Source organism: Thamnophis elegans, chromosome 4 (assembly GCF_009769535.1).
Source record: "Thamnophis elegans isolate rThaEle1 chromosome 4, rThaEle1.pri, whole genome shotgun sequence".
In the NCBI taxonomy this organism is placed as follows: Eukaryota; Metazoa; Chordata; class Lepidosauria; order Squamata; family Colubridae; genus Thamnophis; species Thamnophis elegans.
The window spans coordinates 114,067,311-114,085,255 of NC_045544.1; the positions used below are offsets into that span (position 1 = coordinate 114,067,311).

Here is a 17,945-nt window from a genome sequence, read left to right on the forward strand (position 1 = left end):
TGACTATACTTAAAGAAACAGCATAATGAAATAAGGGAAAGTGTGGCAGGCCAAAATTCTAAAAGGAATATAAATGCAGGCCTGACATACTAGGTGAAACTTTCTGGGAAAAGTTCCCTTAGACTCTAAAGGAACTTTTCCCAGTAAGTTTCACCTAGGTTCCTCACATTTTTCCGCTCATCGATCCACAAACATTTATTGTATGAATATAATTAAGTACTTATTTAATAAATACTACAAATAATAACAACAGTAATGGATAGTACCATCAACCCTTGAGGGGTGACATTGTTCACTTTGGGGAGTTCTGCCTTATAGGACCACCACTGAAAAGTCTTTTTCTCTTGATTGTTGATTAACTTCCCTTCCAGGCTACTGATTTGCATCCTGCTGACATCAATGGCAAAGCTGACCCTTACGTTGCCATCAAACTGGGAAAGACAGATATCAAAGACAAGGAGAATTACATCTCTAAACAGCTGAACCCAGTCTTTGGAAAGTAAGAGTGAACCTGGTGAACCAGAATGAGTGTTAAATACTACAGGATTACATGGAAGCCAGTTAAGGCATTTAGATGTTATTTGTGCACACACAAAAAACAGCAACCAAGATGCTACCACGAAAACCAGGATCACATATGCAATGGCATGAGTTTAATGAATTAACCTTAGTGCAGCCCTGAATTCTCCAAGTTTTAGTTTTCAGTTTTTAGTTCTACTTTTTTTGCTCATTTTAGCCATAAACATAACTCAGGAACAAATTTTCTTCAAAATAGCCAAAGGGTGTCTTTTAGGTTTCTGCATAAGACTCTCCATTTCATGGAAAAGTTGATCCCAATTGCTGTTGTTCCTGTTTCCTCCCATATAGATCCTTTGATATTGAGGCTACATTCCCTATGGAATCCATGTTGACGGTGGCTATTTATGATTGGGATTTGGTGGGCTCAGATGATCTGATTGGTGAGACAAAGATAGATCTGGAGAACCGATATTACAGCAAGCACAGAGCAACATGTGGCATTTCTTGGAACTATGCTCTGTAAGAATTGTTAACCTTCTCATTATTTTAAAATGTTAATAATGTTAAAATAATGTTCTAATGATACTCCCAAAAGCCAGCCCTTTCTCATTCAAATTATAGATTTACCTTTTAATAAGAAAATACCTAACTCTTTGGAAAGATATAAATCACATCTCTGACTTTCAAACCTGCCTGAGTCTTAGGAAATCTTATCGATCCAACTGCCATGTGAGTTTGAGTATTTTAAGAAACAAACATATAACATTTTTAGGAATAAAGGGAGTTCTTTTCATCAAGTCATACTGTTAGCCATATTAATCCAACACTGACTGCTCATGATAGATAGAAGGGACAGAAAAAAAATTGTCTAAAATCTAATAGGATTTTGATGCATATAGCCTAATTTAACAGATAAAGCACTTGTTTTTCATATTGGAGGCATTAGGTCAGTGGTGGGTTGCAAATATTTTTACTAGGTTCAGGCGCACTCAGGCTCAATGCTTCTTCTGCCACCACTACTACCGGTTCAGCCAAACTGGGAGCAACCCACCACTGCATTAGCTGTATCCCCTCTGTCTATCATGTGTAGTCAGCTGAGGTAAGTAGTGTTCAGATGCAAGCGAGAATATCCAGATATAGCACACCTGTTTAAGATGAAGTCTTGGCAGGGATGAAATCCAGCAGGTTCTTTCAGGTTCTTGAGAACTGGTAGCGAAAATTTTGAGTAGTTCGGAGAGCCAGCAAATGCCACCTATGGCTGCCCTCAGAGTGGAGTGGGAATGGTAAGATTTTGCAGTATCATTCCCTTGCCACGCCCACCAAACCACGTCCACCAAGGCACACCCACAGAACCAGTAGTTAAAAAAAATTAATTTCACCACTGGATCTTGGTCTCATTTGTATAAGAGCCGAGGTGGCGCAGTGGTTAAATGCAGCAGCACTGCAGGCTACTTCAGCTGACTGCTAGTTCGGCAGTTCGGCAGTTCAAATCTCACCAGGCTCAGGGTTGACTCAGCCTTTCATCCTTCCGAGGTGGGTGAAATGAGGACCCAGACAGTGGGGGCGATATGCTGACTCTGTAAACCGCTTAGAGAGGGCTGAAAGCCCTATGAAGCGGTATATAAGTCTAACTGCTATTGCTATTGCTATATCAAAAAATACTTCTAGGGTCATAAATAACGCTTCCACTTATTAATATAATCTTATTAAAATAGCATCCTGATTTCAAAAGAGCGTATGTTAAAGGTGGGATTACAAATTTACAGACCTGAGGACTTGATCTGACAACCTTTCTCCCCACAGATATGGATATAATATGTGGAGAGACCCCCAAAAGCCTACCCAAATCCTATCCAAGCTTTGTAAAGAAGGAAAAATTGATGGTCCCCACTATGGCCCTGGAGGCAGAGTGAAGGTGACCAATCGAGTCTTCACCGGCACCACTGAAGTAGAGGATGAAAATGGTAAGGGCTGAAAATCAAGGCACTTCAATGGTGTATGAGTTTACGAAGCATAACCTTGTATTATTTTATAACCAACTTGTGGTATTATACTCTAAAAATATTGACTTTAGAAGTAGAAATAGAATTCAGAATCCTGAGAATCAAAGGTTTATCTTCCAAAAATCAAAAACCTCCCTCTCGTGGCTGTAAAGATGGATTTGGAAATGTCCACAATTATTGGAGAAATGATAAATTGAGAGCGAGACCATGCAGTAGTTTCAGGTATGAAGGAAAGAGATATCCAGGCAACTGTCTGTTACTCACTTTATCTTCTTTCTCCTCTGGGGATTAATAAATAAAATTAAGTTATTCAATATACCAGCAGCATTACACTAATTTATTTAATTTTCAGAAGATGCATGTGAAAACTTTCCATTAATCTTAACCCAAAATTTGGATTAATTTCATTCTACTTGAACCCCATTATTCAAATACAGTTTTGCTAATATAATCCTTTATTGTGGTATATTTAATTGTGTTTGGCTTTCATGGGGTGGTTTGGTTTTTGAACTTGTACCTTGCCCAGTATCTATATGGATGAGAGAGGCATAAATAAATAACAAGACCAACCTTGGTTACATTCTTTCATTGCCTCCGAGTCTTTGCTGTCTTCTCCATGCTTGCAGGTCAGAAAAAGCAGACAGATGAGCATCTGGCACTGACTGTGTTGCACCACTGGGAGGAAATCCCCCGTGTGGGCTGCAAATTAGTGCCTGAGCATGTGGAAACAAGGCCATTGCTGAACCCAGACAAGCCAGGCATTGAGCAGGTACTTTAGCAATATTATTGTCCCCACATACACTGTTCTGTTGGCCCTAGCACATCAATTGTATCTGCATTCTGCTATAACGTCTGTTTGTGCCTTATACTCTTTCTTGTAAAGGCTAAGCATTACACTGAAGAAGACCCTCTTGGCATAAACCTATGACATTTCTTAATGCCTGTGAGTCTGATCACTTCACTATTGACACAAGCCTAAGATGTTGTGATGCTCATCATTTAAAGGGAGTTTCTAAAAACTCTTTGGAAAGAGTTTTACCATTATAATCTTTTCTGAGTAGAAGTCCACACTGGTTGTAGAGGAGTCCTTTCTTTCTTTTTTTTTCATTTGTAAATGAAATGTATTGAGTCAATATTAGGAACAGATCCATTAAAACTGTCTCCTTTCGTGGGTTTTGGAATTGATCCCAACATAGGACTTGTAAGCCTGAACCTAGGAGGAGGAGTACAGTCCTTTTAGATTTAAAGGGGAGCAGTTCTTCATCCTGCATAGCTAACACATTAGAGAAGCTTTATACAAAGCTTGGATAGGAGTTGAAGTTACTCACTTCAGAGCTGTCTTAAAGTGCACTACTATCACCTTTTGGATGGCATAGTAGCTTTTTCCTTAGAGATACAAAGGACATCATTCTATAGGCTGGAAATGTCTTCAGTCCTCCTTGGTACAGCTACTATACCTTCTTGTTCTTTTCATTTTGATGCTGAGAAGTAAAGGAGCTTAGTAACCCTTTAGAGTATGGGTGTCGTGGTGTCACACAGCTGTCATGTGACATTTCACAATGTTTTTCCCATTTGTGGAGCTGGGGTGGGCGTGGCCTGCGTGTGTTGCATCCAGCCTTTGGGCTGCCAATTTGACACCCCTGGTTTAAAGAAACAATTTTCTCAGTGTTAATCAGTTGGGTAGAAGGAGTGTCCACTGTTTAGCTCATTAGTGTACTAATATGTCAACTGTTCAGTGGCAAGAAGGTGGGAATTAGGAGTGTGAACTTGGTTACTGGTAACAAGTTTCTCCGAAAGAACACGTGTTCCATGAGCCACCAGTTGATTGAATAGATTGGTAGAATATGAGTGAATTACTTATTAGAGCCTCTATGTTCTGAAACAATGTATTTCTGAATGCTAATTGCTGGACCTAGAAAGCAATAAAGGAGGGATGTTCCCTTTGAATTCAGCTTATGTACTTCAAAGAACTGCCCCACTGTTCTTAATTCAAAATGAATCACCTGGATAATCGCATGTTTATAAAATATTGGGATGAATAGAGGTTTATAATAGGTAAGATAAACAAAGAAGCAGTGGAGCCTGAAAATGGAATCCAGTGGTAAGAAGTTAAACCTGGGGGCATCAGGAACCAATAACTGGGTCTTTCCAATGTTGCAGGGACGGCTGGAGTTATGGGTGGACATGTTCCCGATGGACATGCCGGCACCAGGCCCTGCCATTGACATCTCACCAAGGAAACCAAAGAAGTAATGCCTTGCCCTAGTTTGGGTGAGGGGGGTGGGATTCTACTTGGGAAGCCCTAAGTTTGATGGGGTCAGTGCATGCTGGAAAAATAAGACATCTTTCAATGTAGAAAAGGATGAGTAATGTATGACTGGAACTGAGAAATAGGAGAGAGAGGAGAGATAATTAATCATCAATGTTTTTGTATATAATTGAATGGATGGGGAAAATATGTTTATAGCATTTTTAAAAACTGATTCTGCAGGAATCATTTGGATGCATCTGGGAAGAGATGCATTTCTGAGGAAAAGATGAATTTGGTTTAAGGAATTGCCGCAAGAATCCCTGCCTATAACTCAAAGCACTGCTTTGAATTCAGCTGTGAGGTTCTGCACAGACTTTGGAGATGACTTTTCTGATGGAACAAGACAGATTAATTGTTATGCTTCACATGTATGATTTCAGCCTTTTCTACTATCCATTAAAGTGGCTCCAATGTTTGTTCAAACTTCCTCCTGAGCCAGAAAAAAAAAAGAATTTAATGCTTTTAAGGCGACTCTTAAGTAGCCACAATTTTATTTCACTTGGTGCAGAAAGCTAAACATGGTCACTGATTCATGAATTGCATTTGATTCATGAATTGCAAATGAATAAACAATTTATTCTAAATGTTTTAGAATGTGTGTTTACACACACACACACACACACACACACAGAGAGAGAGAGAGAGAGAGAGAGAGAGAGAGAGAGAGAGAGAGAGAACATTGTTATTACTAAAATATGAGAAAGGTAAGATGATCACGTACTCCTATATCTTTCTGACAGTCTCATCTTAGATTGTTACATGAAAGTTACCTCTGTACAGATTAATAAGGAAGCAGTGTAAGTAAGAATGACTTTTTTTCCCAGATGCCCACCTTAAACTTCGGTGGGAAATTACACTGTTTTGGAACAACATCTCAAAAACAAAATGGATTGGGTCAAGGCATGGGGACTTTGAACCTTACCATGTTAGAGCCTGGTTTATGGACAAAATCAATAGGATGTCATTTAGTCCCCACCCTATTCTGACTAACGCAAGCTTATTTAATAGCAAACACTCTATGTTGCCAAACATATACTGGCCTGTTCTTAGTCACTAAAAGCAAAGGAATTCTGCTGTCTCTTTGGAGAAGCAGGGGGCGAACATCACTTTGAATTTGAAGAGTCCCATGGATACTTTTTAACTCCAGTTACAAGTCTAAAACAACTGAAGAGGAAACTAATCAAGCCCAAGATATAATGTTCTTGTTCAAGCAACTCAAATCTTCCTGGGTGGGGGTGGATGTCGTAAACGTATATGCACGTTATTTTTATTGGCAACTTTATACCCTCAAGATCCACCTCCATCCTTCCTCTCACCCCTCTCTCCCTTCCTTCCTCCTTGTCAGATATGAACTTAGAGTAATAATCTGGAACACTGATGAGGTAGTCCTGGAGGATGATGATTACTTCACTGGCGAGAAATCCAGTGACATTTTTGTCCGGGGGTATGTACATGCGGCCCCTCAAGGCCAGCTGGGTATTCTGTGTGTGAGCTTTCTGTGATTTTGGTGCCGCTTGGCTCTCAGGTCTCTGCAGAAAATGGCTGATTGTTTCCTAGGCAAAGCATCTGCTCTGTGCAAAGTAATGGATACTTTGCTTCCTGCCCCTTTCTTCTGTTCTGTGTTGTTTTTGTTCTTGTGTGCCACTGTCTGCTGTGAGTGATAGCTAGGTGTGAGCTTTTGGCAATTCCTGAGAACATCAGCGAGGGTATCCTGAAGGTGATGAAGTCAGTCATGGTAAGGAGTCATTGACCAAGACTTACTGCTCAGCCCATCCAAGAGGCAGAACTATCTGAGCAAGAGAAAGCACAGAGGTGTTTACTTTTGATCTTTTGTAACTCCTGTGGTAGGGGTACCACCATTTACATCTGCCTAGTGTACCTTCCTAGTTTTCCATAAAGAATTCCATAAAGCTCCATCAGCTCTACCAATACTTTCCCATAAAGTAGGGAAGTACAAATATTGGTAGAGCCAAAGAACTGCTTTCAAAGCAATTTCCCCTAGCAAAATAAAGTCTGTGGTGAACTAAGAGCATTCTGGACCATCTAAAGGTATTTTTGCTGTTTTGATTTATTTTGTTTCCCATCTATTAATAGTCTCTTTACAAAGTATTATTTCATATGTCCAACTACATTATGTGCACACTTAAAAATGTGAACAAGTGTTGGAAAATTTGTGCATCACAGAGTGAAAAATGAAACTGTCTGATGGTCTCTAAGTAAGGAACCCTTGAGTTATTTTATTAGGTGCATGCCAATCCAACTTATGTGACATAGGAGCTGTAATATAGTTTCACTGGTTTGACCAGAATACTGTTGAACACATGATATATTGAGTAGAAGGAAAACAATGAATCTCATAATGATAAAGCAACCAGTGACTTATACAGAAAAGAAAACAATTGGACATCATTTTGATATATAGCCCCCGTCTTCTCTTTATGGATCATCAAGAGGGACATTTTCATCCATATATGTGTGGAACTGTCAGTGCTCCAGTGCACATGCACATTCACTCATATTTAAGCCAGTAGGGAAGTCTGGAAGCAGAATTCCTTGCAAGCCAGGATCTACAATAAGGAATCTAATCAAAGAGATGTCAAAGAGGAGGGAGGGAGAAGCCTAGAAGAAGTATGAGATCTGTCTGATTAGCTAATGCCAGTGAGACAAACAATCCTGGAATAGATTGATCATTAGTTTCAACTGCGATGAGACATCTTCATAGGAAAAGACAAGTGATCAGAAACATCTAAAACAAAAGTAAAAAAATGAAGTGGGCATATCTAGATGTTTCTGTTAACTAAGCAAATGGCTTAGTATAAACTGTTCTGCAGAATATCTAAGTAACTCAGAAGCAACTCATGGGCTGATCCTAGAGGGAGAAGATCCTGGTCTCTTTTTCCTTGACCCTTCTTATGGTAGAGGCACCAGAATGAGAAGATTTTGACTTTTAGTCTTAGGTGGTTCTAAAAAGGACAAATACAAAACAAAACAGGAATGGGTTATGTACTCAATCCTATTTAGAGTTTTTTTCTACTTAAAAAATATTCCGCTTAGTAATTTTGGATTTTCTCTTCCATATTTGCACAGTCCAATGAACTGTGGTCTCCAGACATTGGAATAATAAAAAAGCCCAGTCACCTGTTGTACAGCAGAACAGTTTGAAGATTTCTGCTGCTGGGATTTATGATGGTCCAGTGATTTGATTGTTAGAGGGTAGGGGCACCACATGCCTTCCATTCAAGATACAGCCTAACATTTCACAGATGTAGTTTTACACCTTCCCAGTTAGATGCACTTCTGCCAAACAACCCAGTCTAAGATAAATAACACACACACACACACACACACACACACACACACACACACACACGTAAAGGGTGATTTAACTTATAAAGCCCTTCATGGTATTGGATCTGGGTACTTGAGAGACCGCCTGCTGCCAATTACCTCCCACAGACCCATTAGATCTCACAGGGTTGGCCTCCTCCGGGTGCCATCTACCAGCCAATGCCATCTGGCTACCACCCGGGGGAGGGCCTTCTCTGTAGCAGCTCCGGCCCTTTGGAATGAACTCCCCGCAGGGATTCGGACCCTCACCTCTCTCCAGGCCTTCCGAAAAGCCGTCAAAACCTAGCTTTGCCGGCAGGCCTGGGGGTGATGAGTTCCCTCCCCTCTCGACATGTATGGTTGTGCGACTGTTGTTTACTTTTATTATTTGTATTTTGTTTTTTATGTTCCCCTTTTCCCCCCTTGAATTGTTCACCGCCCTGAGTCCTCCCGGAGAAGGGCGGCATACAAATAATAAAATTTGATTTGATTTGATTTTTTGATTTTCTTCTTTCAGACTGAATGTGGAGTGTTCTTGTCTTCTGCCTTTCTGCATGCTTTGGGAAATTGAAGTGGTAGTGTGGGTGTTCTGCTTTTTGTGAACCACAATTCTCAGTCAAGAGGCAGAAGCCTGGCTTGGCAAGGAGATTGTGTGGATGGGAGCATTGAACAAGGATGGCTTGCTTCTCTATTGCATGCTCTGGAGGATGGGAAGCGCATTTTGGACAATCATTTGGGGACATGTCAGGCAAAGCATTTCATTTGAGCAGAAATAATCTCATCCCAATGGAACAATCAACCTCACAGAGCACATGGTCTGTTTTCAGCTGTATCAAGCAGAATCATGCAAATGCTCAGCATGAAACTCCTGGGGAAATCTATGAAATAATTTGACAGAATTTCCTGATATTTGACTGTCATTTCTGAAAACCATCATAAACTCAACATTGGTTATAAAGGCAATATTTCAAGGCTAAAGCTGAAAAATGACTATTTTTAGTGTCCAAGAATTTATTAGGAGGTTCAGAGGGTTGTTTGTATTGGAAGGCAAGGTTGTTTCATAATTAAAATATAACACTTCTGGAATCCCCAAATGAATGTTGTTCCTTGAATTCCAATGGGAAATGTTCTTGACATGTGCCATGAGAGGCAACTCGAGAGAAAGAAAAAATATAGAAAATACAGTACTTCCTTTCTATCTCCATTCTCTGCTTAAGAAAACAATTCCAAATTCTGTAGAATAGGTATGAATTCTACTTAAAATATAAAAGTTCACTTTAACATTAAGCAATGGAGTGATGTTGTGAAATAACAATTTTACTGCCTTCATTCAGAGTTATCTCTGGGTCACTTGGACTTCTGAAGTTCATGACTGATGCATTTTGAGGTCTTTGCCTCTACTTTTTGTCACTTACAACACAGAGTGACACTCAGGGAGAAGACTTTTAAATCCAATATTCCTCAGTCTGTTTCGTCTCTGTGAGATAGGTGAAATCAGGAAACAGATACTTCAGAGATTACAGGAAGGCTACTCTATTGTTGAAGGGTATAACAACAGAATCTTAGAATCTTCCAAATTTCTTTCTTACACTTTCCATTTAATCATGGTTATGATTTTTTCTCCCTTTGTGGCTCATGTGTTCTTTCACTAAAGTTACATCTATATTCCATTGGTTCCTTTTAAAAGTATTTGGTTTTCATTAGTCATTGCCCATTATCATTCTGGCTGTGGATGATGGGACTTGAAGTCCACCCATAGAGAAGGTACTAAATTGGAGGTAGATTCACTCCACATCCTCATGCTCTCCTCCGTCTCCCTGCAAGCAAAGCTCTCCATCTTCCCAAACTATATATTGCCATCCCTCTCCACTGCTGATTGAGTTGACCCAGAATGAACTCAATCATTCAATGATATGGCTGGGGTTCCCTTCCCCCCACCCCCAATCTCATCCTTTCTTCTTATCAACTTCCTTGCTTTTGTTCATGCAGGTGGTTGAAGGGCCAGCAAGAAGACAAACAGGATACTGATGTCCACTACCACTCACTGACAGGAGAGGGCAATTTCAACTGGCGCTACATCTTTCCTTTCGACTACCTTGCAGCTGAAGAAAAGATTGTTATTTCTAAGAAAGAGTCTATGTTCTCCTGGGATGAAACTGAATACAAGATTCCAGCCCGACTCACATTACAAGTGTGGGATGCTGATCATTTTTCTGCTGATGACTTCCTTGGTATGTCGGAGGCCTTGATTGCTGATCAGATTTAACTTCTGGAAGGCGGATGTTCCCTGGATCAGAAATACAACTGGAACTGAAGATGGGCTGGCATAGGGGTTGATGGATAATCCTCTCAGGAATAAGTAATAAGCAGAATTTAAGACTGTGGGGCTGTCATCAGTAGTTTATTTTATCAAACTTGCACCAATTAAAATGAAAATGACATACGTTAATCTGAAACTCATTAATTTTAGCATTTTGGAATGTTCCTTTAAAAGTAGAAGTTGGTCTTATAAATCATGCTCCTTTTCAACTTAAAAGTTGAGCCAAAAAAAACAGAAGATTATAATATTCTGATTTATCTCCAGCAGTCCTTGTCTCACAGCTAAGGGACTCTTCAATATTCTTCCCTTCTCTTCATACTCCCATAGGAGGCATTGAGCTTGACTTGAACCGCTTCCCGCGTGGTGCTAAGACAGCCAAACAGTGCAGCATGGAGATGGGAACTGGTGAAATAGAGGTGCCCATGATCTCTATCTTCAAGCAGAAGAGGGTGAAGGGCTGGTGGCCCTTTTTGGCTCGAAATGAGAATGATGAAATGGAGATGACGGTAATGTTGATGTGGGGGACCTGGCATTGCTGTGTAAAGGAGAGAGAGAGATGGGAAAACCTAGAGCCAAGACAATTGGGAAAAGATTATTCTAGATTGTAGGAGTGAAAGGGAAAGTCCCTAGAGAGGCCCAGAGAAACGATAAAAAATTATGAGATGAGCAATAGCTCACAAGTAAGGACAACTCACACAAGATAGATGAAGGAATAGGTTGTGTGACTTTATAAGAATAGCTCAGTGCTTCCTTCCAATTCTTCATGTTAATGGGTAGGTGTTAGGGATGAATATGGTAGAGAGATGAGCTTGCTGGAGACATGCATACTCTATTGCCAAATCAACATAGGGTAAAATACCTTAAGTCCACAATAGGCAGATAGCATTTGTAAGTAGCTCAGACATTCAGAGAAATATAAGAAAGGGGAGGAGGTGCATAGTAAGACTTGCAAGATTTGATGTCAGTGCTACCAGGTAGACTAAATCAAGACATAATCTCCAAAGGAAGGATAAAAATAATTTTATTGAGATGGGCTATATTACATGTCATTGTGCTATACCTCTTCCCCTTTCTGTTATTGTATTTCTGTGATTATATCTAATATATGATATACTATATTATATTTCTGTGAATTAGGAAGGTGTCTGAGCCATTTATGAAGGCTATCATAACAACCATGGTGGAGTAGTTGTTAAATGTAGTACCTCCGGCTACTCCTGCTGACTGCCAGCTGCCAGTGGTTCAGTAGTTCGATTCTCACTGGCTCATGGTTGATTCAGCCTTCCATCCTAAACTGAAGACGCAGATTGATGGGGAAAACATGCTGACACTGTAAACCACTTAAGAGAGGGCTGTAAAGCACTGTGAAGCAGTATTTAAGAGCTAGGATATTTTAACAATGTGGGGTGTGCCCCAACTCGCCTATCATTTTGTAAGGGCCTAAAGACAGCTTGGGAACAGAGCAATGGAGGTGGTTGATTAATAACAGATCTCACCTTCCCTCCCACTCTACATGTATCCCACCGCATGTATCTTTGATTTTAATGCTTGCTTTTATAAAAGTAACAATAAATAAATATTTCCATCAAGATCATTTCCATACTCTCTACAAAGGTCTATACAATGTCCTTCTTTATCACACAAAAAAAATTCACCTGTATCTTTATCTTATCAAAAAATGTAGCCTTGTTCATTCTGAAGGTAACCCTCTCTGTGATCTTTTGATCCTCCTGCAGGGTAAAGTGGAAGCTGAGCTTCATTTACTGACAGCTGAGGAAGCTGAGAAATGTCCAGCTGGATTGGCTCGTAATGAGCCAGACCCATTGGAAAAACCCAAGTGAGTGCATGGGAAAGGATGATGGGAGCAAGGATATCCAAGCAGGCTGATTCCCTGTATCCTGTGTGGATATTGAATTGGGGAGGCCATGGGAAAGTTTATAAACACACGGTACTATGGCAGAAAGCAAAATTAGACTGCCTCTACTGTCATCACCCGTCCTTCCCCATGACTCCATTCAGTTGTTCTGTCTTTCTCTTACTTGTGTGTTTTTGGCCTCTCTCTTCTCGTTGCCCCACCCTGCCCTAGCCGCCCAGATACCAGCTTCATCTGGTTCCTGAACCCTCTCAAGTCCATCCGCTACTTTATCTGGCATACCTATCGTTGGCTTCTGCTGAAAATCCTTCTCCTCGTTCTCTTGCTCCTTATGATTGGCCTCTTCCTTTACTCTATGCCTGGCTATCTGGTCAAGAAACTTCTCGGGGCCTGAGTAGGCTTCCTTCTTTGCCCAGGGTATTTCTGTTTTTCCACCTATTCGTGCTTACAGTATCATTTTAATGCCACAATAAGTCCATTGTAAATGTAGGCTAGCTGAAGTGAGGATAATAGATAGTTTGCAAATTATAATACCCAAGGTAGAATGAGCCTGGTAGCGCAGTGGTTAGAGGGCAGTACTGCAGGCTACTTCTGCTGCTTGTTGGCTGCCTGCAATTTGGTAGTTCAAATCCCACCAGGCTCAAGGTTGACTCAGCCTTCTATCCTTCCGAGGTGAGTAAAATGAGGACCCAGATTGTTGGGGGCAATATGCTGACTCTGTAAACCGCTTAGAGAGGGCTGTAAAGCACTGTAAAGTAGCATATAAGTCTGTGCTTTTGCTATTACTAGAATGCATGTTCTTCTATCCAAAAGTGTAAGGGTTTGCTAATGTTATTGATTGAGTGGTTTGACACGTTCAGAGATAGTTTTCTTGATGATTGTATCAGATTCTTGCAGAATGGAATTAGGCTTGAACACAAGCCATGCAATTAAACATTCAAGTCCTAAACATCCAAGAAAAAAAATTCTTGGTGAGGAGAAAAGGAAATTCAGAAAACCTCTAGCTCACAAAAATCCCTCCAAAACCTGAGTAGCCCATTACACTCTTCCAAATGGCTGAGCCTTGTGTTATGAAAATTGCATCCCAACATCCTGTCAAGGATTTATGGATGACAAGCTGCTTTACTGGGGCTTCTGAAGCAAGATTGCAAAAGATAAAACCATTTTTGTTAGCTTGGCATTAACGACTAGTAGCCACCAAGGTCTGGATAGCTTTCTAACCCTTGTACCTTACCTTTACTGACACAAAAGGATTTGTCAAGTATCTGGTGGGTGATGAACAAGGCTTGTTGTTGTGTTTGATTTAGCGTCTCATCAAGAATTTTTTGTGTCATCAGGCCAACAATAGGATATATGAGAAGGTGCCAAATCTTGCTTTTTTTGGTAGCTTTGATATATTTAAAGAAACAATTTGCTATTGAACAGTGGGTATTCTTGGGATGGTAAGTTGTAGACAAAAGTTGAATGAATCATCTCAAAGAACAATTATCCCCATTAATCTTAGATATTTTCTTTTTCCTTTTCAGTCGTCCAGACACATCCTTCATCTGGTTCCTGAACCCACTCAAGTCTATCAGATACCTCATTTGTACCCGTTACAAATGGCTCATTATCAAGATTGTCCTGGCTCTTCTACTTCTCATCATGGTGGCCCTTTTCCTTTACTCCATGCCTGGTTATATGGTCAAGAAGCTTCTGGGAGCATGAGACAGCTGCCCTATTCTCCCATTTCTGACCTGATTGTCAGAAATAGCCTTTCATTTCTGTTTCGTAGTTTCCTTGTGTATTTTTGGATCTTTTCCTTTTAAAAAAATATCCAGAATTGCTTTATTGTTGCTTTATGACTTCAAAAAGGAAGAGTGTCCTCCCTCCCAAGGTTCACTGTAAGTTCTTTTCAGCACTGTCCTTCAGTCTCTTCAACAACCTAATGCCTCCCCTCTCACATTTATTTGTTGTTACCTCAATTTCAGTGTCCTCCACGTACGAATTAATCTTAAATGGAATTACCTTGACAACCAGGATTCCATTTTGTGTGGATTGCATTTATCCCACTCCTTCTGGGTTTTTTTTTAATTGTTTTCTTCCTTTGCTGATATCACAAAGTGTATCTCCCCCAAAAGCTGAAATTTCAACGCATTTCTGTTCATATTATATTTGGAGTGATCAGCTACTTAAGAAATCTTGGCATATTTTCTTGGAATCTGATGCTGCAGTTTTCCCTTACTAAGAAAAGAGTCTGCCCCCTGCTTCCCTGACAGTGTAACAGTTTATTGCAGTGGAAAATATGAAGGCTTGCCCTTCCAAGGTTTTGCACGAACATAACTAGCAACTTCTTAGCTTCAGACAACGAAAGAAGATAAGCTGTCATTTTCTTTTGTCGGGGTGTGTAATGTAGTGTCAAGAATGTGAACTGCAACAGCCCCAAGATATGAGTTCAGTTCATAGGCAAATTATTATTTTCCTCATTTTAGTTCCTTCTTTGCAATTTGTTGTGAGGTGCACATTAAACTGAAATAAACTAAAATTGACACACTTCAAAACCTAATTATTAAATAAAAAGAGCAGGCAATTCTTGCTCAATCTTGAAACATTCAATGCTTTAAAAACATCCTGGAATCATTACAGAAATATTGCTTGGATATGCACCTGTGAACACAATTATACTCCATTAATGCAACTGGGAAATAAAAGAATTTTCATTTTTTTAAGATGACCACTATAATGGGATTGGTTGTGTTCCTTGGACAGTTTTTTTTAATATTTTCCAATTGGAAGAACTGACAAATTCAGCTTTGTAGAACATTGTGGAAAGGCAATGTTTCATAGAAGGCCAAGAAGTTCTTTTGAACTTTTAATTATCACGTAGAAAGCTGGTAAACAGCTGCTTTTTATGGTATGTGATTCAACAGGAAGTAGGATCAGCTGCTGAAACAAGTAACCTCCAGAATAAGAAGTGTGGTAGGGTTGGGGAAGACATTATAATGCTGTTTCCTTTTTAATGGAAAATTATATCATAAGTATGGGTCTGATGGTAAAGCCCTCTACACTGGATGAGAGCAGGAAAGATGGAGTGAAATATCCAGCTTGACCTATTAAACTCAGATTATGCTGTGGGAATGTAGACAATGCCAAGTGATACTGAAGGAAATCTAACATGGCCAGTTGATGCTATTATCATTTCCCAAAACTGGGTATCTCTTCAAAGCCCATACATATTTAGTTCAATCTATCCTCCCATGCACATTCAGTCCTCTCCAACAGAGAGGACCATTTAAAAGCATCTTTCTTAATTCAACGGTCCAGTGCTCCTAAGCATCATCTCTTTAACATGAACACATTAAGATGCTGTTCATCTTATTCTCATTCTACCTGTTTCTTAACCTACTGTCCCTGCTAAGAGTTGGTATCCAAATGTTGGTACCAATATGGCACCAAAAAGCTGAATGGTGTGTTGTGAGTGATGGTACAAATTTTGTCACTTTGTACTTGCATCATGCACTGGAGGGTGCAGGCTGTGATGTCACGGCACATATTTTATCACATGCTACCCTGCCTCCCTCACCCATGCCTGGTACCTAGGAGACATAATGTGTATGTCAAGTGTGGATGTGGACTTTACATCACTAACACATTTTCTTGCAAGCCAGTTGCAGAAGCATGCAAGGAGGGAGGGAGGGTAGCTACAACTCCTTCTAGTTTTAAATGATAATAATTGTTTCTGTTAGACTTACGTTATGAATCAGATACCTCTCCCAAACATCTGCTCGATAAGCAAGTCTACCATGCTATAGTATCATAAGGCAAAGGTCCCCAACCTTTTTGGCACCATGGACTGATTTTGTGGAAGACAATTTTCCCACAGATCGGAGGGAGAAGGGATGGTTTTGGTTTCACTTACCGCTCACCTCCAGCTGTGCAGCCTGGTTCCTAACAGGACACAGACCAGTACTCGCCCATGGCCCGAAGTTTTGGGATCCCTGACATAAGAGACCTGCAATAGCTAAAACAAGCAAAAAATCTGCCTCGCCAGGAGGCAAAGATAGCTTACAGGTTGGAAGGAGATGTGATGTCCTAAGCGTTAACTGACCAGATTTCTAGGAAAAAAGAAACATAGCACAATTGCACTGCCTTTTTGCTGTTCTCCTGCACAGCGTAGCACAAAGTGAAGTTTCTGAATTTCATGCTTATTATTTCCTGGGTTGTGTGAAAACTATTGCTTTTATTTCCTTACAGTTGTGGGGTGGGGTCTGATATTGGTAGGGGTATTTTTCTGTGCGCTGTTAATATAGTATCTCTGAATCAAGTGAAAATCTGTACATTCTTTAATAAAAATGGATCCCTGAAAGCAACAGACTCCTGTGTGTAATAACTACATAGGGGAGACGCTGGGGAAAGCCGCCATGTGCCTCAAAATAGAAAACTAGTGTCTACATCAGAAAAGCAGTTCTCAATTAAGGATCCCACTTTTCTTTTACAATATCTTGTGATCCTGATCATGATAGCCTTAAAATGTACCTGCAAGCTTCTAAAGATGGCAGACCATCTTTAGGAAAGCAATGACACTCTTCCTTCTTTTATGTGAATTAGAATGTTCTGGAAATGCTCAGTTGAGTTTCTTTCCAAGAACATCTTTGCCTTGTAAGCACATTCTGTGCTCTCTTACAATATGATTTCCAGACACTTGGTCTTCCTCTTAGTGTTTTAATAGTCTATCTTGAAATCTGCCACATGTCTGCACATTGCTATTATTTATAGGCTGTAAAGCACTGGGTTGTGACAACACATTTTCCACACACTAATGATCATGGTGGAACGAAGGATCTCAAACCACATGGCTTAGTGCAAGGGAAATCCAGTCTCAGTCCTACAATACAGTGTACCTTTGTGACTTCTTTTTTTCCATCAAATTCATATTCAGTGTTTCTTTGGGCTTATATTTCAAATATTTGAGAATGATAAAAGCTGCAATTGCAAGTCTTTAGAGGCTCATGATGCCATCCAATTACAGACACTCCACCCTAGCCTCATCACATGTCTCCTTGGGTAACAAGGATGAGTCAGAAGAAATGGTGGTGTAATTAAATATTTATTTGTCATTTGACTTTTAATTCTTTTCAAATGTTCCCCCCCCCCAAAAAAAAATAAATGTTTGGAGTCAAAAAGACATCTTGTTTATATAGTCTTAAAATTTTATGAAGGATAAAGTTTTCCCCGTTTTCTGAAATATGTCAATATGGGCTTTGTCAAATCACATTGAGTTGTGGTTTGGGCATGTATCAGAATATTTGCAAAGCGGATTTAATGTGCCTTAGTTTTAGTTTTAACTTAAGTTTTTATTACTCTCTATATACATCAGTGCTGCTGTCATGCTAGAAAACAGCTGTGTGTCTCAGTTTAACTCAGGGACAACCAATCTATGAGTTTTCAAACAAGCACCTCAAAACAACTGAGGGGCTTACATGCTGAAATTGGTTATGCCCACTCTTGCCTCTTGGGGAGTTAAGTGGAGTTTATCGGACTACTTGTAATGATCCGGACAAGTAATGAGAATATTTCCCAATAACAAACCCACACCTCTTGCACGGAAGATTA

General features: G+C 40.0%; 1 protein-coding gene across 1 annotated transcript in view; it reads left to right on the forward strand.

Moving 5' to 3' along the window:
* The window catches only part of OTOF (otoferlin), a 191,155-nt gene extending 177,095 nt beyond the window's left edge, over nt 1-14,060 (forward strand). The window contains exons 38-47 of the mRNA XM_032216294.1: nt 372-499; nt 868-1,038; nt 2,323-2,483; nt 3,149-3,291; nt 4,683-4,771; nt 6,179-6,277; nt 10,150-10,391; nt 10,808-10,986; nt 12,217-12,317; nt 13,880-14,060. Coding sequence (XP_032072185.1) covers nt 372-499; nt 868-1,038; nt 2,323-2,483; nt 3,149-3,291; nt 4,683-4,771; nt 6,179-6,277; nt 10,150-10,391; nt 10,808-10,986; nt 12,217-12,317; nt 13,880-14,060 — 1,494 coding nt within the window. The remainder of the gene's footprint in view (nt 1-371; nt 500-867; nt 1,039-2,322; nt 2,484-3,148; nt 3,292-4,682; nt 4,772-6,178; nt 6,278-10,149; nt 10,392-10,807; nt 10,987-12,216; nt 12,318-13,879) is intronic.
* The last annotated feature ends 3,885 nt before the right edge of the window (nt 14,061-17,945 follow it).